The sequence below is a fragment of the Asterias rubens genome, chromosome 2, assembly GCF_902459465.1.
Source record: "Asterias rubens chromosome 2, eAstRub1.3, whole genome shotgun sequence".
Classification (NCBI taxonomy): domain Eukaryota; kingdom Metazoa; phylum Echinodermata; class Asteroidea; order Forcipulatida; family Asteriidae; genus Asterias; species Asterias rubens.
The window spans coordinates 1,250,968-1,270,969 of record NC_047063.1 but is presented as its reverse complement, the minus strand read 5'-3'; the positions used below and the strand labels follow the sequence as shown (position 1 = coordinate 1,270,969).

The following is a 20,002-nucleotide window of genomic DNA, read 5'->3' as shown; positions in this document are numbered from 1 at the left end:
GTTTTCTGTATAGTCTAGACATAATATGTTTATTCTGCTTTGAAAAATAAGGCACTTTTCCTTTAAAGGGAAGGTACACGTTTGGTAATTACTCAAAACAAATATTAACTTAAAAACTGACTCGGTAACGAGCATTGGAAAGCTGTTGATAGTATGAAATTGTGAGAAACGGCTCCCTCTGAAGTAACATAGATTTTGAGAAAGAGGTGATTTCTCACTAAAATAATAAAAGACTTCTGGCCAGAAGTCTTTTATTCCTATCTGAAATTTACGAAAGCACACAAATTCGTTAACAAGGGTGTTTTTTCTCTCATCATTTTCTCGCAACTTCGATGACCAATTGAGCTCAAACTTTCACAGGTTTGTTATTTTATGCATATGTTGGGATACACCAAGTGAGAAGACTGGCATTTGACAATTACCAAAACGCGTACCTTCCCTTTAAAGCATTTTATGTGGCCAGACATTTTGTACAAACAAGTAACAAATAAGAAGACACTATAAATAAATTGTAATCTTGCGGGTACAGCCATGTGTAAATCTCTTAAGCGCGAGTGTTGGCTCTGAAAAGAGCCGGTTGGTCCCGACGTTTCGAACAGTATACTCTGCTCGTCTTCAAACAAGTAACAATTCATGCTCAATCGGTCAAAGGAGTTCGTCAAGGAAAGTTTCCCACCATACCATGATCATTAGGTTGTTGATAAATCTATATTTTAAATCTTACAAATATTCTATTTTTTGTTTTGTTTTGTTTTTGATTTGTTGTTGATACTTTTGAAATAAGTAATGAAGAAGAAAAATGTAGTTGTAATGCAATATCATAACGCTTGATTGTTCACGAATCCGTTTTATATATAATTTCGCTTTTTCTTTTACGCCATCCAGTCACGAGCGCCTACTTTTTTTAAAGACAAAGAAGAGAGGATTGGAAATTATGGGTTAAAAAAATAACACATTCAGGTAAATTCATACCAGTACCAACTACAACATCCACGGAAAGCTTTCCGACTGAAAGTGTCTAAGTTTCACAACTTAAAAATAATTTTGTGTTATACGTCGAATCTCTGTTAATATTGTCCTGTAAGTCGACCTCTGGTCGCCACGGGAATTTTGTTTCTAAAGAATAAACAAATAATGAATGAATGAAACAGAAAGTCTTGAAAAAAATGACAAGAATAAATTATTTCGTCAGTGTCGTTAGTGGCTTGGCTTAGGGTGGCACAATACTCTATTTGCCCAATTCTTAGGTCGAATTTCTACTACCTATTCACAACTGATGAAATTGAACGTTTTAATGACAGCCTCTTGCTGCTGGCGTTGATGAAATTGTATGACCTTGTGATTTACATATTTTGATTTATCTATTGTGATCACATGGATGGTTAACTTGAATTGAGCCGTTATGACAATTGAATGATGAATGCGACAGAGTATTATTTAAAATTTTAAAATAATATTGAATGAATCAGGTATTAAATTTAAAGGCAGTGGACACTATTGGTAATTACTCAAAATAATTATTATTATAAAACCTTTCTTGGTGACGAGTAATGGGGAGATGTTGATGGTATACAACATTGTGAGAAAAGGCTCCCTCTGGAGTGCTATAGTTTTCGAGAAAGAAGTAATTTTCCACGAGTTTGATTTCGAGACCTAGGATTTAGAACTTGAGGTCTCGAAATCAACCATCTAAACGCACACAACTTCGTTTGACAAGGTTATTTTTCTTTCATTATTATCTCGCAACTTCGATGATCGATTGAGCTCAAATTTTCACAGGTTTGTTATTTTATGCATAAATTATGTTGAGATACACCAAGTGAGACGACTGGTGTTTGACAATTACCAAAAGTGTCCACTGCCTTTAATGAGTTGTGTGTAAAATGGCATGTGACATCTACATTATAAACATTTTGGTTATTTATGGTGAATATTTGTTTAAAACTATCACAAATCAAGAGGCCTTTATAAATGCATACATGTATATCTTTGTTCAAGTTAGAATTCAAATATTTACTATCAGTTGCGTATATAACTATACCCCCCCCCCCATTTGAAATCTGAACATTTAAGATTAAAATCGTCAGTTCGTGACTATAATGTCCTTAGAGCAATTTGCATGGGTTTGATCATTGGAGATCCTAGTAACCTGGTATTCAAAGTTTGGTTTGCCAAGAAGATGCGTTCATTTCATATGTAAAACTGTTTCTGCCGATTTGTATTTCTTGTTAAAACATGTTACATAATATAGTATATTAAGTAGGGTATAGATGGCCTTAGCTTTCGATCCAAAACGGACCTTCTTTAGAGGCATAAAACAAGTACAAACAATATCCATTTATAGAAAAAGAGGGGGAGGGATTAAGGGAAGGATCTTACGCACCTGTCTTTTTTAAAACAATAAACTACAAGGGAAACTGAAGATTGACCCGCATGCCCGATACTTCAACGAGGCAAAGATTGCTTCCATGCCCCAGGTCACTGCCTTGTTGCCCTTGAAATGCACCATTTCCTCATAGGGTGCCCTTCAACAAGGAAAACATGCCTTGGTGCCGTTGCCTTTTCAAAAAGAAGCATACAGGCCTGTTTGACTATGTGAACCAACGACTTCTGGGTTAACGTGCCAGTGCTCTATAACTAATCGAGCTTTCTATTTTTCAATATCTTTGTTTTCAAATGACCTTTTGAACCAGTCATTCTATTTTATTGACTTTCAAGACTACACATTTTTACCTTTTTCAGTTGAATGTAGGTAGACCCATTTACAATCACGGGATTTGAATAGTTGACCGTTGGGCGTGCAAAATGTGGTTTCGCCAGAAAGGTCTTATGGTTTTGAACATAGGCCTACTTACTTTACACGCGAAAGTGCTATTTGATTCTTGCTCTAAGTTTTACATTGAATGTTTAAACAATAGTTGTTTTTGTATATACATTTTTTTTTGTAAACAGCACAAGTGGTTAACTAGAGCACAAACCCACACTGTTACATTACAGTATGAGTAGACAGAACCTCGCACTTTATGAATTTGAGAGTTGTGCAATTTACGAACTAATCAAAAAGCTATTAAAAAAATTTCGCAGCATGGGTTCCTTTTAACAACACCTTTGTCGCCGGGCTTTGGACAAAAAAAGAGGCTTTTGGCGACAAGAGAAAAGCCCAACGCGCAGACTCGTGGTGTTCCCTTAATATATATTATATATATATATTTTTTTTTACACAAAAACACATACCCCCCTTCTTACCTAAATTGTTCTTGTCTTTAACCAAGCATGCATTGCCATAAAACAATAGGTGTAATTGTTATTACGCAAAGTGTTTGAAATGTCTTATTTATACGCTGCGCAAATGAGCGATTAAAGGATACTATATTTTATGTTTCAAAACCATTTTTCTTTCTCAGATTGCATTATTTCCATCCGTGTTTATAAATCACAATAATTAAACTGGTCGCCATCTTGAACATTGAAAGGATACAACAGCCCGACGTGGGAAGAACTGCCTACGCTACGACTGCGTGCACAATAGCCTATAGAAATCTATTCAAAACAGGCAATTGTATAGATTCTTTTCAAGCATCTGGTCTACATAAAGAGCTTAATTCTGTCTATTCACTCGTGCAAACAACGTAATCCTTCATACTGCAGCCTTGCTCCCTCCTGTTCGCTAACAGTCTACAACGAAACATTTGGACTCATTGTATACAACAACAGAAGCTGCTTATGCGCTACGTATCGCATTCAAGGCTTAATATTTTCAACGGCAAACTCATGTCTTGTAATGTGTAAACCAAGGCAAAACAGCAAATGAGATAGGAATCTGGCAATGTTATAGAAAACAAGTAACTACCAAAGGCGTACATTATTGCGAAGAGGTTTATTGTTTACTGGAGGTGAGGAGATCCGCTCACCAAGTAGTGCTTGTTCCTTGGATACCCCAATGCTATGACAGCTAAGTGATGGGGGATAAAACGCCAGCTGCCCTAGCAAGAGCCGAAGTCTTAAGCATTAATCCTCCGCGAATGCCGCTCGGATACATTGTGGAGACGTACCCAGCAGCAGCCATCCCCGGTGGTTATCCCGCTGTGCAACCTGGCAATCCCGTCTTGGAGAACAATTCCTTCATCCCAGGTGAGAGTCTAAGATCTGGGATTTCTGTGGGGCGATCCACAGGGCAGTCGGCCATGGATTTGACCACAGGCTCAGCCAGCCAGTCAAGATCATCTTATGAAGAAGGTTCACACTACTACACTTCTTCGGGCACGCCCGAGTCCAGACTTCAAGGAAGTGTAGAAATGCACTGCGAAGATATACCAGATGAAGAAGGTAGTGATAGAGAGAACTCGACGTATGATGAGTGCGTCACTGTCATGTCCTCAGGCGCGTCATCCTTCATTTCTGAAACAGACGAAGCGTCCGCGGCAGATGACCAGCAAGCACGAGAAGACGGTCACTACGTCTCGCAGGATGAAACCCTACTGCCATACAGTAAAGTCTTAACCCAGAGATCAATGGCGTATGTCATCAACGGTTACGCCTACCTCAGAAATCGGCAACAGTTCGGGAAGATATACCTGCGTTGCCGCGAGCGTGATTGTGCCGCTCGTGCAATGATAACAAATAACGTTCAAGGCGCTACGGTGTTCAACAATACTCACACCCACCGTCGTCCGGATCTCTCCAACTCCAAGAAAGCGGTTAAGAGAAAGGCATATTTGGTGTCTCCAGCAACGAGAGGCAGCGATGAGGAGGAAGAGAAATACTCAGTGGAATCTCGGCCAACAAGAAGGGCGTCCCCATCTCCGAAACGACGTGAACGTGACGCATGGCATTCCACGCCACTACATGGAAAGAGCTACCCTAATGGTGAGGTCCAACATCCACCACGCATTGGGATAAAAACAGAGGATGGAGGAGGAGTACCAAGAATCGTCTATGCGCACTCATTGTGCTCCAGGTGAATATCATTTCCTGGTATCTAATCCAAAGTTTAGAACAAAAAGTTTGCGTCTCTGACAAGAATGCTCCCTTCTCAAGGACCCTGAATAATTGATAATTGCTTTTTTTCCCGCCCCAATCAGACGGTCAGCTCTCAAAGTTAAATTGGGTTGGCCTATTAAAATGAATAGGCAACTAACAGTTCCGTCACTGTTAAAGGAGGAATACGGCAGGCACACCTATATTCGCGTATTACGCGGCGCCCCTGTGTCCAACTCCAACTCAGCTCACTAATTAACAAGTCAATTTAAACGAGTAAAAGGAAATCGTTGTTAACTTTCCAAACATACACTGCAAAATTGTGTAAAATCATAACCTTAAAAGACGAACGGCCAGACATTATTTTGCATCGTCTCTGGCCTACATTTACATCTAGGCCTACGCTGTTACTCAAAAAAGTGGTGTAAGTGTACCCCCCCCCCCCCTCACGCGCTCCAAGACACCCCCCACTCATATCAACGAAAATTAACAACAAAACAAGCTATAACCCCGAATCTGTGAAAAGGGGGCTTGCTCAACATGCATACATTTGGGGATTCCTCCATCCGTGGGGCAAATTGCAACATGGTCATATTCGAGAACGGGTGTCACACTCTTCAAGAGTAGGAGGGGGGGGGGCACAAATAGACAAAGCCTAAAAACACAAATGGACAAAGCCTAAAAAACTGAGTCAAACTTCTATTTAATAATTTTCCTGACAGGCCATTGGTTATTAGAAAACACACGCATGTAGAATAAAAGAACAAAGACACGGCTGAAAAGTGTCCTCTGTAATATTTAATGGAATCGAATGTTTTGATGTTTCCCGTTGAAATTAATTTCGAATTGCTTTTCGCCGTGAAACGAAACTGAAAGTATTGCAATTTAGTAAAAAAAACGTTCATATTATTATTGTGCCTACTCTGCTAATTAAATGCAGATTATTTCTTTCGCAGTTTTTAAATGAACGCCTAAGAAGCTTTTTTTAATAAAGCTTTGTCAACTTTGTATACCTATAACTTTAAAATGAAACTGAAGACAATTTCAACTGCAATGCAAAGAAGTGAGCCTAGGCATGCTTTTATACCGAAAATTACTCCATCGGGAGGATGCCTATGCGAGATATATTATGGTATTTTAGTTTCGTAAACAATTATGCTGTTTGTGTATTAATATGTAAGTGAATACGGTTTGTGTTGTGATATACTTGGGATTTTTTCAAAAACGTAATCATGTGACGTGAGCTAGAGAGGGCGCCCTTCGGCCGGTAACAATAACAACAACAGAGGTCTTTAAAAATGGCAGTAGAAACTGTAGAATCTGCCTAACTGGATTTTGTCTAGTTTAGTGGACTAAGTATGAATTTTTACAAGGGATCAAAAGCACCGATCGGACTCGTGCTGCTATTTAAGAATGAAATTTCTCATGACGTTTGAGACTAAGAGCTAATTTAACTATTCTGTGAGCATGCCATGATGGTGAGTCAAAGTGTACACGATCACGAAATATTCTTTTTAATTGAGGATACACAAACAATGCAAAAACACTATTGTACTGTATCATTATGTATGTTAAAGTACATAATGGAAGAGGGGGCATCCGATCTTTCATAGTAACTTGTTTGTACAAATAAAAGGAATATTTTTAGTGTACTTAAAAAAAATGTATTGTAGTGTATCGACCTTTGAAGTTTGACCATGATACGTGTGACACATTCAGAAGATACACACAATCTTGTTGGTACAATATTACTTTATAAGTATTGTGACAAAGAAAGCACTTGTGCAAGGATCAGACTTGTTACAAATGGGAGTTGAATATCAAGCAAAATGTTCAGCTGGGTAATAAGCTTGCATTCTCTGTAGGAGTTTGAGAACAGCACCTGTGCCTTTTGGGAACAGTTATAAAGACAACAGCCCTCTGCCAACTGCGAATGTTTTGTTTTGTTTTGACAATGTAAACTACATAGCTATGCACTAACAGATGGAGTGCAAAAAGCCTTAGGACAGAAATCAAATAATTACAGGCAAACAGATTACAGCAGAAACTGCAACAACCCACACTACCTCCATGCCCACACACACTGCCTACAAAAAAATAAATGTAAACAAATATTTGGCTTGATAACACCCTCATCCCACACCCCAAGCACCCCTGGGTGAACCTTGCCCCCTTGTCCCCCTTTACCCCTCCAACTGTGTTCAGTGTGGGGGATTTTATCACACAACAATAACAAAAGTCAGGCATTTTTTATAAGAGGATCAAAGACAGGTGGGCATTTATTATTTTTGATGTTTGCAACCTCTGACAGGGGGTTTAGTTTTATAGATCTTTTAATAAAAGAATTATAGAAAAGTTTATCAGCTCAGCTCAAAACCAAAATTACAACGTTGCATATATATATTTATATAACACCCAAGCAGATCCTTGCCATTTGATTGGAGGATTGTCCGTCATGTGATAGCAAATAAAAGTACCATTGCACGCTGAGTCACTCACTCGTGCGCGTTGTATTCGGTAACGCAGCAAGGCATATTAGTAAAATTACTAGCATTCGTCTTCTACAATTGAAAATTGGAGGCCTACGCTTTGTTTGTTTTGAAAGTTGTATCTTTCAATCAAAACGACAAAGATCTACTTGGATGTTATATAAAACAAATAATGAATGTTTTTCATTCGTGCAATGGTGCGAATATGTTCATTCGTTGAAAGCTGGAATGTTCCATTCAACTCGGCTCCGCCTCGTTGAATAGAACATTCCATCTTTCAACTCATGAACATATTTGCACCATTGCACTCATAAACATTCATTATGTGTATAATATTACGCTATATATTATTAGAATTGTTGTCAATGTGTTCTTACTGAAAGATGTTACTTTGAAACTGTATTTTGAAAAATGATATAAAAATAAATAAAAGAAATTCAGAGAGAAAAGAAATGTACATGCAGGGATGCAATTTCAGACCAGCCGTGTGCTGTGAATGAGTAATAACTTTTGAAATTTTATATGAATTCAACCGAGGTTATTTCACATTCAAACTGTTATTCAAATCACACAATGCTCACATAATTTGTACACAGCCAGGGCAAAGCTATTGTTGTATTCTAGCCGATTTCCTTTTGTGCAGAATCCGCGTGAAAGGACTGCATGAAAGCCGGGTTTGTTAAGAGCGAAAAGCAGTGGAGGTCTGCCTTTGAAAGGCCTGCTCACTTCTCTTTTGTCCCGGTTGCTTTACATGCATTAAGCTGGTGAATATAATATCAGCGATTCAAGTAAATTTGGCAAAGAGCTATTCACTGCAGCATACAGTAGGCATACACAGTAATTGCATGTACATTGTAAGTTCTCAGATCCTGTGATTTTTTCTATTCTCTGAATGGATTGTGGACAGTATTGAGATGTAGTCAATCTAGGGGTTTGTTGTAACCAGCAAGGGTTAGGGACAATTAAGGGCAGCCTGCAGCATAAATGTTTTACAAATCCAAAGGTAAGTGTCATGGTTCACATTTGTAGTGCAGGTGGGACGTGAACATAGTATTTTGTATGATCAATTTGAATTACAGTAAGTAGAGCAGTGTGTAAAGTGAAGCAACCCTTTCAATTTTTCATAGTATTCAAAATATACTATGTCAGTGGACAATTACTCTCAGCAAAATGCGGCACAAAATGTATCAGTTGCTATTGCCACTAAAAAAGTCATATTTTGCTACTCAATGTTGGCATTCATTGGGGGGGGCCAAACAACTTCAGTCTAGATATTTTGCTATGCAAAGCTGGAAAAAATCAATCCATGGAAAGTATGTGAAAAAAATAAAAATATAAATTTGTTCTTTTAATCTGCATTTGCAAAAGCCAAACTATACTTTTTAAAATATACGACACTGATGCTGAAGATGCATTATTGAAAGAACTGTTGATTGCTATGTCAAAGAATTGAGTACAATTCCAGCAAAAGAAGCCAAACAAAACCAGAAAGGAACTCTTTTGATTGGCAAACAACCATTGGAGTGAGACCATTGAGGAGTGAGCAGCATAAAAAGGATTCCATGTGAACAGCAGTCTAACCCTTATTTATAGTGGTTTGTGCTTTTTGTTCTGTTGCAGTGAGATGGTTTCCACAGCTAAGTCAAGATTACCAGAATTTCTGGAGAAGATGGAACTGGAGCTGGACAGTGTGATGGATTATTGGTTGAAATATTCCAATGACAATGTGAATGGGTGAGAACCTTTGGACAACTTCACTTCGGATGGTGGCTCAAGGCAGACAGTTTTCAATACCAGGAACATTAACAAATTACCCTAAATTTTGTTTGCAGTCAGTCGCTGCGTCTAATGTAACCATCCAACACCAAACTGGCACCTAATGTGCCATATTTTCTTTCACCCGTACAAAGAGGGACAGAAGTATTGAAACTTCAACTCATAATCTTCCTCAAAATAGTTGGCACCATTGTTTATCATTGTATTTGGCTCAATGAGCAGCAAGTCCGACATTCAGATTTAATCCAGCATACACTAATACACATACATGGCAAATTTACCTGTGGCATTAATAATTTTCTTAACACAGGGAGGATTCATTTATTAATTGGATGGGTTTTTTGTAAGCAAATATTTTAAGATTTTTTTTCTTTTCGTTTTCAGTGGCTTCTTTACATGTCTTGGTCGAGACGGTAAGCGCTATGATGATCTCAAATACTGCTGGTTACAAGGCAGTCAGGTAAACAATTTTGGGAACAGTCTGAATAGTTTCGTTGAACTATAAATTTTTCATCCTCGGCCTTGCCCTCTTATGATGATTGTTTCTTATTTTTCGCATTTTAAGCTTTTCTTCCCTGTTTTATGCCTAGTAATATTGTATTTTTATTTGTTGTACTTTTGCAGTTAAGTTTTGATTCTGCAAACTGTATCTAAAGTCTTTTGGCTAGTTGGCTTTTTGAACTGTATGTAAAATAAATGTTTTGAAGCTCTTGTTCATGAAAAGGCTTTTTTATAACCCAAGGTGACCTCAAATGCACTTTTAAAAAACCATGTATATTTTATCTTGTGCATTGTATGAAATTTCGTGATAGCGATAGCTTTTTGTAGTTTTTCCAAGTGAAGTAAAACATACAATAATGACAGAAAACAATTGTTGACTTACCTATCCAGGTGTGGACGTACTGCAAGCTGTATAACACCATTCCCAAATACCACACTCCGGAAGTTTTGCAAGCTGCTAAAAAAGGTAATAAATATAGGTTTTTATTCCTTTTCATATAATTGTGCATTTAACCCTACTGATATCATTGTGTTTCTTGAGACAACCAACCCATGTCTCACTTTACCACATCCCTGGCATTTTGAGTCTCACACTAAGAGTAGAGCCATTGCTCAAAGTGCTTATTATGAGAGTGCTTAAAAATGAGAAACTGTTGTTAATTGCCATGGAATTTGGGCCACTGTTGGAAAAGATAGACTCTCAACCTTGGTCAGTTTTTGCAGTGGCAATCTGTGGCTCTGATTGAAACAATTTACAAATAAAAGGAAATACAGGAAAGTTAGTCATGGGAAAAACCTCATGTTTGTGTTCTTGTGCCCCCCCCCCCCTCTCTCTCTCTTTATGAAAAACTAGAAAACACATTTTTAAATTTGATTTTTTTCCCCCACATCTTGATATATTTTAGGTGACATTGAAATATTCATATTCAAAACTGTACTTTTGCATTGTTTGCAGGCGGTGCATTTCTTCAGAATTATGTGAAAAATCCAGCCACTGGAAAGTGTTACTTTATTATCACAAAGAGCGGCAAAGCAGTTAAGACTAAGTCAAATATTTTTAGTGAGTGTTTCTACATCCTGGCAATGTCTGAACTGGCGAGGGCGACACTAGACCAAAAGTATAAGGTAACAAATTATAGTATAGTAGGAGGAGTAATGGACACTCTGTTGTGTTTGTTTTAAATGTGTAATCTCAGGTCTTCCAAATTTACATCCTTTAGTAATGAACCCGAAAAGAAATTGTGGTAAGAAATTGTAGGCATCCTGCACAAATATTTTGTCTGAAGTGTCCTTGTTGGTATTTGGACTATCAAAAACATTTGAATCTCTAAGGACCACCTGCAGGTGTCTTTTGGAAATTGCTGTGGGTATCTGGGATTCTGTTATAGCCCCGCCATAAAGTAGCCCTTTTATTAAAAATAAAATTAGGGTGGACAAATTTGACATTCTTGATGAAAACCAGACAGTGATAGTTTTGTTCGCCTTTTTCGCTAAAAAATAGACACTGTATTCAAGTGAACCTGTCACATGTGACTTACATATTGAATCTTTTGTGATTTTTTGCCTATAAATCAGCATTTACTAAATCCCAAAACAAAATTATAATATTACCTTAAAGTGGTTACGCTATGACATGTTGATCATTACAGCTAGAAGCAGTCAAGATGCTAGACCAGCTCCAACACTGGGTCTGCGTAGACGACACAGGGTTAGGATGCCCTCAACTCATGGGTGCGCCACGAGTAAACTCCCTCTCCGTAGCCATGGTGTTTCTCAATTTGCTGGATGAAGTCACAGTGAATGACGTCAGTCTACAAGAAAAATATGCCCAGCTTGAGAAATGGAGTATTGAACAGTGCTTACAACATATGCAGGTACGCCTTCGAGACAGTAATTTTACCAGACACAACCTTTGATAATGTTGGACATTTCTTTAGTTTTTGCACTTGTAGTTGTTTTTAATTAAACGCAGGTTTTCTAATTTGTTTCTTAATTAATAACCACCAACTGCACTTCACGAAGTGATTTTTAAAATTTGTATTAATGTTTTTTTATTTCCACAATGCAAGTTTCATTTTCTGCCAAGGGAATTATAAAGGGCGTTATTGTTCTTAAGGTTGCCTTTCTTTACATGTTCAACGATTTGTTTTGACTTTTGCCTTCAGAGAGATGGAAATGTTATTTTGGAAACAGTCAGTACAGATGGAAAGGAGTTACCAGGTGCAGATGGTAGATTAATGAATCCAGGTTAGTTATAAAAATAGAGTAATATATTGTGGCAAAAATTGCGACCTGGGTCAGTGTGACGTAAATTATGACTCAGGTCATTTAATTCCATTTCATTTGTTAATTCTGGTTCTGAAGCCAAGAACTGTCAGAAATGTGAACTTAATCCCTGTACTAGCCAATCACCCAATGGAGAGGAGACATGGAAAGAAGTTTAAGTTTATGTTGGAAGAAAACCCCAGGGAGTTATTCCAGGGAAAACCCACACAGTCAAGTCAAGAAGGGAATGAAAACCCCATCAACAAAATGTCCCTGACGGGATTTGAACCGGGGTTCCAGATTGTTATGGGTTCATTAGATTGAGACTCACAGGAAAGAGGCAATGACTACTTGACTTTTTGAGAACTTTTTTGGTCATGTTCCAGTCCAAGTAATACTTTAGTACATGAGATGCATTATAAATTATGAGTTGTCAATAGAGGGCGGTATATAAGATGAGTGGTATACTCTCAACATCTCCTTTCTTTTTTAAATCAAGACATATGGGTTCTATTAGATACGAGGCAAAAAGTATATTGTAAGGCGAGCAGACAGTGACCAGTTGGTAATAAAAGTATCACTTGTGACTTTGTAGTTTGTGTGTCAAAAACTAAACTAAACAGTATTTAGTACTAGTATCGTAGGAGGTCCTGTTTTTAAGGTGTCCCTAAAATCGTGGCAAATCTTTTACCTCTCTGTGCGCGATGTAAACAGTCCCTAGATACAAAAATTTTCGGTTTTATTTGCCAAGCAAAGAGTCTCCTCTCCCTTGACCAAAACTTAGAAACACGTAAGGCTCAACTTAAAAGTTTGGTATTTTAGGCATTTCTACAAGGTACAAAAATATGTCATAATGTTGAGGCCATATAAAAAAAACAATTGGCCAACACTATTTCAATTCACAATTCACGATGATCAAATCATATGACTGAACATTCTGCTGAGCATTCTGGAAAAAAATACAGAGGCTTTAAAGAAGCCATGTGCCTTATATTATTTTCTAATATTTTTTGAGATTTTGTTTAAAAACCTCGTATCAATATTATTATAAATATTAAAATTTAAACATCAGCTTGATGATTCAATTATCACTTTTTATTTTTACGCTTTATTATAAATATTAAGGGGAATTTTTTGTATTAAAAATAAATAAAAATCAGATTTAAAAGCCGATAATTATTCACACTTTTTATTTAATTTTTTTGCAAATTACCATGGTAATTTTTAAAATGTCATAAAAAATATTGTGAATAAAATGAAGACAACTGCCGGCTATAGAATCATACACAGAGTCTCACAGAACACTTGCAGTCACTGCATATTTTTCTTCCACGTATGGCTGCACCGGGAAACCATTCTTTCTCATTTGCCTTGAAAACAGGAAAAACTCAAAACAAATAGGACCAGTTGAAGTCATTGATGTTCGGTGTGTGGTGTCCATCAATTTTTAATTTATGTTTGCATACTTAATATAAACAAATGAAGATAATTAGGGCATCGGTTGATATATCACATCATTATTTTTTTCCCAGTTCAAAGAAAAAGGCATAATACCGTGAAAACTGGTAAGAGGGGGATACAGTCATGACAGTAGGCCTATCAGTATCACTTCAAGTTTTAAGATTAAATTTAATTTTAATTAAGTGTTTGTAAAAAGGTTAATACGTGTTTTTAATTGTTTGGGTCCCAAGTTAAAGGTAGTTATACATTGTAAGTGAGCTGAAACAAATACCCAAACCCCCAAAGAGTCAAAAAAATAAGTGTTTAAACGCAAACAAGGCAGTTTTGTTACTGAGCAGATAATAATCATAATTCCTTCATGTTGTTAATGCTGGTTATTTTTGTCTAGCTTTTATTTTAGGCCTGGAGCCAGGCTGCAAATTCCAGAAATCCTAAAATTGTACTTTTTACATACCTCAATATCTCACCGGCTTTCTGAAAACTCTGAAAAATGTCTCACAACTGAGCACAAGACGAATTTTAGGTTAGCAACAACACAGCAAATCTATAAATTTCAGCGGAAGAAGAGAAAACTTGTGAGCAGACGACAAGAAGCAGCCCGACCAAAAAATATCCCAAGTTTGCTCTTTCTAACAGTTGCGCGCGCACAAAATTGATCACGCACAAAGTTTAAACCACGCCCCTAAATTCTGATTGGCTGAATGAGTCTACAAGTTTAGGTCGAAAACCAGCACAGAATCACAATTATTAAAAGTTTACGGCGAATAAATTATCCAAATTACTCTTTACTCGCAACTTTTTAACTCTATTTGTAAGAAATAAGTTATTATCTGAAGTATTACCGAACATAAACAAAGATATTTTTCTTTATAAAAACATGTGCGACATGTTAAGCCCCGCCCACAAGTTAAATCTACTTTATTTCTTTACTCCAAAACTTTCGTTTCAATGGACCAAATAATGAAAGATATAAAGTAATGTAGTTTTAAAATCCCAAATAAAGGTGTTTTGAAGCTCACAAACTAAAATTAATATATGAACACTCGACCAATCATTGAACAACCGGAAGACTCCATCTTGTTTTCTATTTTTAGATTGTGTAGGTGTTGACACGTGATCACACACGTGTGTTGTTTGCTCAAACAGCAACAACAATCACAATCACACGTGTGCACAGTTTATACACCGGAAATACGTGATAATCACAGTCGAATCCCTGGAAATATATACTGCAAATGTTATTCATCTAATTAATGTAAAGGTAAGATTGATGAAAATGGAAACTAAATGGTAGCATTTTCGTCATAAACCTCGATTAGCAGTGAAACTAGATCAAAAAGAAAGAGTTTGGTTTTACTTTTGTTACTAAGTTTACGTTGGATGGTTGGATAATATCTACCGACTATATATTATTTTAAAGTCGTAGAGTCACTTATTAAATAAATGACTCTCCGACTACTAAATAAGTACTATTACTAATTACATGAACCTTGTTAGGCCAAAATTTCCCCCAAAACGTGGGATGTTTTTTTAATCATTCGATTGTAAACTTAATGATCGAAAACGATGCGGGCACAAAACGGATAAACCACTCCCTGCTCCTGCCACTTTATCTTTTTGTTTTACTTTTTTTTCTTCTTTTCCCCCTTTTGTGTACTTTAAACTTTTGCCATCACACACACAACAGCCCAATCTCACTACGGACCTGAATTATCTGACTAAATTATAGTTTATCTGGAGTTAAAAAAATCTAACTCTGTATGTCTGCAAATGCAATTTACTAAAAAATAGTTGAGTTTATTTAGTTAACCAACTATTAGTTTTTAAAGACCAGTTGTAAATAGTAGTTCATTCAAGAAAAATTGGGTTGGTCAAATTATCCATGTACTAGCTAGAGTTATAGAAAACTTAGTTATTTCACACTGGGATATTTTCTGGCTTTTTTGGTGCTTGAATTATTAGCCCTTGCTGATTCTCGGGTGGGGGGGGGGGGGGGCAGGGTTTGGAGCCAGATAATCTGGTTTAGCCAGATAATCTTGGTGTTAGCATCTTTAGTGTGCATTCTTCCCAGGAAAATTTGGGTGAAATGAACTCTTTGCGACAGTCGGGTCAACGTTACTCAAATTTTTTGATCTAATATTTCGCGGTACTTTATTTGAAATTTTAGGCCATGCCATTGAGACGGGCTGGTTTCTTCTACAATGTGCAGTGAAACACAACCTCCCAGACCTGAAGAAGTTGGCTGTCGATAACTTCATCACGAAACCCTTCCAGTCCGGCTGGGATCTGGATAATGGGGGTCTGTTCTCGTTCTTAGACGTAGATGGTTTGTCGCCAACTCAACTAGAGTGGAATATGAAGCTGTGGTGGCCACACTGTGAAGCACTGATTGCGTTTGTTATGGCGTATCGGGAAACCAAGGAGGAGAGATTCCTCGATATGTTTGAAAAGGTCTTTGATTATACGATATCTAGGGTGAGTATGATACTAAAGATGAGAAGATAATAACAATAACAAATTCTTATACAGCGCATTTCACAAAAAACGTCTCCATGTGCTTTACTTTAGTGTCCTGGTCATTGGGCTAATAACAATCCTTTTTAATGTTTCTCAGCTCCTGGGAAGTATACAGCCAGTGCTGCGATTTACTTCACTCCAACTAATCATTCACAGGTACCCATTTATACCCCGTGGTGGAGAGAAGCAATTATAGTAATTTGCTCAAGTGTCACAACCGGGATTCGAACCCACACTCCAGTGACTTTTAAGTCACTGGAGTGTGGGTTAAAACAGCCAGAACTTGAACTTGAATTTGATGCTTGGCCATGACACTCTACAAGGTAGAGCTGTGTCTTTAAGAACCTTTCAATAAAAAATAGCTTGATGCCCTGGACTGGTTGAATTGGGAAACTTAGGCACTCTAAGTCTAAGGTGGCAGTAGAATTGCCAGTTAACACTGTAGATTGGACCATGGAGGGACTGGGTCATAGAGAGACCATTTGGAATTAAATTTCAGGAGAAGAGATGGCAATATAACCTTACTTCTACTTGATTTATTTTGCACTACTGACTACATTATACGACTTCAAATTAGTGGGTTGGGCCAATCCCAATCTTACTCTGATTAATAGATGATTTTAGGGCGTCTTAAGGCTGTATGCATGCAAGATTTAGAAGATTTCAGTAAAAAATATAAATGGTAAATTTAGGCTGACAAAAAGGGCTCTGTAATGGTCAAAAGGTATAAAACAGATTGTGAAAGAACTGACATAAGGCTGTTTCACATCCAGGGGGCTTTTAAGAAGTCAAACCTTGTAACTTACTTGGTCCTAGCATGGTCCTAGCAGTGTAGCTCTCTCTGGCCATGCCCTGGCAAAACCTACATAGCCCCCATCAAACACCAGTACAACCATACTCAAGCACAACATCCAGCAGAGTGGCTGCACATGGGTTTTTTAATAGGCCTCCACACACACCAAGTGAACAAAAGAAATGAACAATACCTGGGCTGGACTGGTGCACATCCAGCCAAGGTGTGTGATTAATATGAGGGGCAGGCATGGGTTAGAGAAAGCAGGGATGTGATTTCCCTGTTTTAACCACGAGTCCATCCAGCGGGTTTCAAATGTTAATTAAATAAATAAATAAAATAAAATTAAAATAATAAAATAAACTAAAACAATTTATTTTTTACACAAATAAATAAAAAAGAAGAGAATTTTGTATAACTATTATTTTTGTTCGATTTAAATCAAATTCATAAAAACATGAATGTACATATATAATGAAGCAGATTGGGCTTTTAGAAACCAAAGATAAATGAATGTACACTGGATTAGCGCTCACAAGCTTTTGCGCTCTTTAAAGCTTTCACACTTTGAGCTCACAGTTCAGGGATTTTTCAACAGTCTCATCCCTGAGAAAAGTTGAGGGGCAATAAATACTCCAACACCATTGTTAACATTGTTCTGAGCTTACACTTATTGCCAAGAACAATTGACTTCCCTGGTAAAACGTCTGCTGCCACCTTACATCCAATAAAAGAAACCGTTAAGCCAACCTGGATGCCCCAACTTTGAAATGCTTGCTATTCTTCTTAATTGTTGTTGTGCTTGATTGCAGTTTATTGACCCTGATCATGGCGAGTGGTTTGGATATCTTAGTCAAGAAGGAAAAGTCACCCATGACTTCAAAGGTGGACCCAACAAAGGTACATAGTAATGATAACAGGGACCACTTTATTTAAGGATCAGACGGTTACTCTACTCGCGGCGCTGATATTCGCTCCTACCAACAAGTAACACTCGATTCAGACGGGTGTGCGAGAGTTGCGCCCAACCGAATAGATTAGGACCAACTCTAGGTCGACCCAAATAAACTTTGGTGTCAGACAGGCGAAATTAACATAACATTTACATTAGGTTTGACTGACGACAAGATCAACGTCTAAAATCAAGGCGCTCCAGAGTGGTTTTTGAACGCGTACGACTGCAACAGTCGATCTTTAGACTTCTAGTCTTTCGAGTCGCTCCTAACTGTTCATGTACTTAATTCTCTATTTGGTTTGGCGCAACTCTGGAGCGCCTGTCTGAAATGGGTGTTACCTCCCAGTATGAGTATAAATTGCTGACTAGAATTACTAACCACTTTGGTACTTTTTGTTTTGTTTTCAGGATGTTTCCACATTCCCCGCTGCCTTCTCTTGTGTACTCAGATACTAAGGAAGATACTTAAAGGAGAGTGAAGATTGATGACTTGACCATCAGATAATATCAAAGATGTCAAACATTTATGATGGCTACTGACTTGATCATGGAGAACCAGCACAATTCCTGATAGCCACCGATTTAGCTCATGAATAAAGGGATACTTGAACTCCTGCCCACCGTACCAATGGTGCTCTATGGTGCTCATGTAGGATGGACATGTGTGATCTCGACCCCTCGGTCATCTAGCCAGCGCACGGCCACTGATTCAGAACATGAATGGACCTACCGGCTAATTCCTGCCCACCATAGCTTTACAGCTTGTGTAGGAGGGACCATGCAGGGACACCACACCACACTCAAAATGTGCAATTGCAGCTTTTCAAATGTTTACAGCAGGTTTAGACTTTGTTGTTGGACTTTTAAGGTGTTGGACCTCTGGTTGCACAGTTGTGGGAATAATTGATTGTTTTTTAGGATCAGCCTATTCCTAACGTCTGTCATCATAGTGAAAGACCTGCAGCCTAATTACAATGGAAAGCGTGCCATCTTGCTCCATATTGTTTGTCACCAACCCCAGGAAGGGAGATTACGACAATGCTGATTAGCTCTCAAAAGTGACTACTTTGAGGGCACGCTTTTTCAAAACTTTTAAGTGTGTGTGTGGTGCTTATTGGCTGGCAGTACATGCAGGTCAAAATGCAAGTGTTTGATGCGATCCCACCTGGCGCATGCTTGAGTTTGCACAAAGAACGAAGCAACAACAAGCCTATACTTTCACCATTAAAGTGGTTGAGGGAATCAAAGCATGCTGGGAAAAAATGGTATGATGTGATCGATCACCAATGGTAACTAGATTGAGAAGGCCTGTACTTTCAATTATTTTTTATTTGTGACAATCAGGGTGGTTATTAAGTGCTACTTCCACTGCCTTTCTCATGTGCGTCACAGAGTGTCCTGTAAGCGTGATATGTACCAGTGTGCTAGCTGCTCTGCTGAATCTTACTACATATTTGTATGATTCATAATTTAAAATATTCATGACCAGGGCCCAATTTCTTTGCTAAGCAAACAACGATTGGGGCACCAGTTGCAATGGTGTAAACTTGATGGAATTTTGGCTGTGCTTAGCAAATTTGTATGTATGCTGACAGGCTTTATGAAATTGGGCCCAGAATTTTAAGCCCCAAATTTGTGTGAATAAGAAAATATAACTTCGGCCCTTATTGAGCCCAATGTTGTTTTTAACCCTTTCAGTGTTTGCAATATATGGACGACACACTTGCTTTGTGTGAACATGTTCTTGGTGTTTTTGTTGAGTAAGTCTAGAAAACTGTATATAGGATTTGAGGCATTGCATGGTGAGGTATCAATGTATATTTGGTTTGCGGTAACACCATGTGTGTATCTACTTGCCAGGTAGAGTTGTTCTTAGGGAACTGTCTTGCTTTATTCTACTGCCGTGGAGTAGATAATCGGAGGTTCGGGAGACTTCTCAGTTCTGAAAAGAACTGTCCTGCTTTTAACTATTACCAGGGCGGATGGTATAGAAATTAGACTGGACTACTACTTTAGCTTATAGGATCGTAATTAACTGTACTGCCGCGGAGTCAGTTCTGAAATTGGTCTCAACGTTTCGACTAGCTTGCTCTAGTCATCGTCAGGAGACTGTTTCCAAGATGTGTTTTTTACGTTTAACACAGTGTTGTTTTAAAGCAATTTAGTTCTTGATTAATTTTCAATTTTAGTTCTAGTCTTGCCCAAGACGTCAGTGGTCAAAAGGGGGTTGTGAATGTACGCTAGTAATATTTTGTAAAAGCACACCCT

The 20,002-nt window shown here is 37.9% G+C and overlaps 2 protein-coding genes across 2 annotated transcripts in view; one reads left to right on the top strand and one right to left on the bottom strand.

Annotated features, from left to right (window-relative positions):
• The window catches only part of LOC117307334, a 47,073-nt gene extending 36,871 nt beyond the window's left edge, over positions 1-10,202 (bottom strand). The window contains exon 1 of the mRNA XM_033792055.1: positions 10,126-10,202. The gene's annotated coding sequence lies outside the window, so the exon portion shown is untranslated. The remainder of the gene's footprint in view (positions 1-10,125) is intronic.
• On the top strand, positions 2,349-19,278 carry LOC117304142 (N-acylglucosamine 2-epimerase-like). The gene is made up of 10 exons (XM_033788645.1): positions 2,349-4,957; positions 9,087-9,200; positions 9,627-9,702; positions 10,134-10,209; positions 10,699-10,868; positions 11,393-11,617; positions 11,909-11,990; positions 15,637-15,944; positions 17,592-17,679; positions 18,143-19,278. Exons 1-10 carry the CDS (start codon positions 3,960-3,962, stop codon positions 18,211-18,213), a joined length of 2,208 nt encoding a protein of 735 aa, XP_033644536.1. The 5' UTR covers positions 2,349-3,959; the 3' UTR covers positions 18,214-19,278.
• The last annotated feature ends 724 nt before the right edge of the window (positions 19,279-20,002 follow it).

Excerpts from the sequence above, each read along its gene's own strand:
- LOC117304142 (XM_033788645.1), top strand. The coding sequence starts at position 3,960 with ATGGGGGATAAAACGCCAGCTGCCCTAGCAAGAGCCGAAGTCTTAAGC. Across the intron at positions 9,703-10,133 it reads GCTGGTTACAAGGCAGTCAG|GTGTGGACGTACTGCAAGCT; the intron begins GTAAACAATTTT and ends TTACCTATCCAG. Across the intron at positions 10,869-11,392 it reads CACTAGACCAAAAGTATAAG|CTAGAAGCAGTCAAGATGCT; the intron begins GTAACAAATTAT and ends TGATCATTACAG.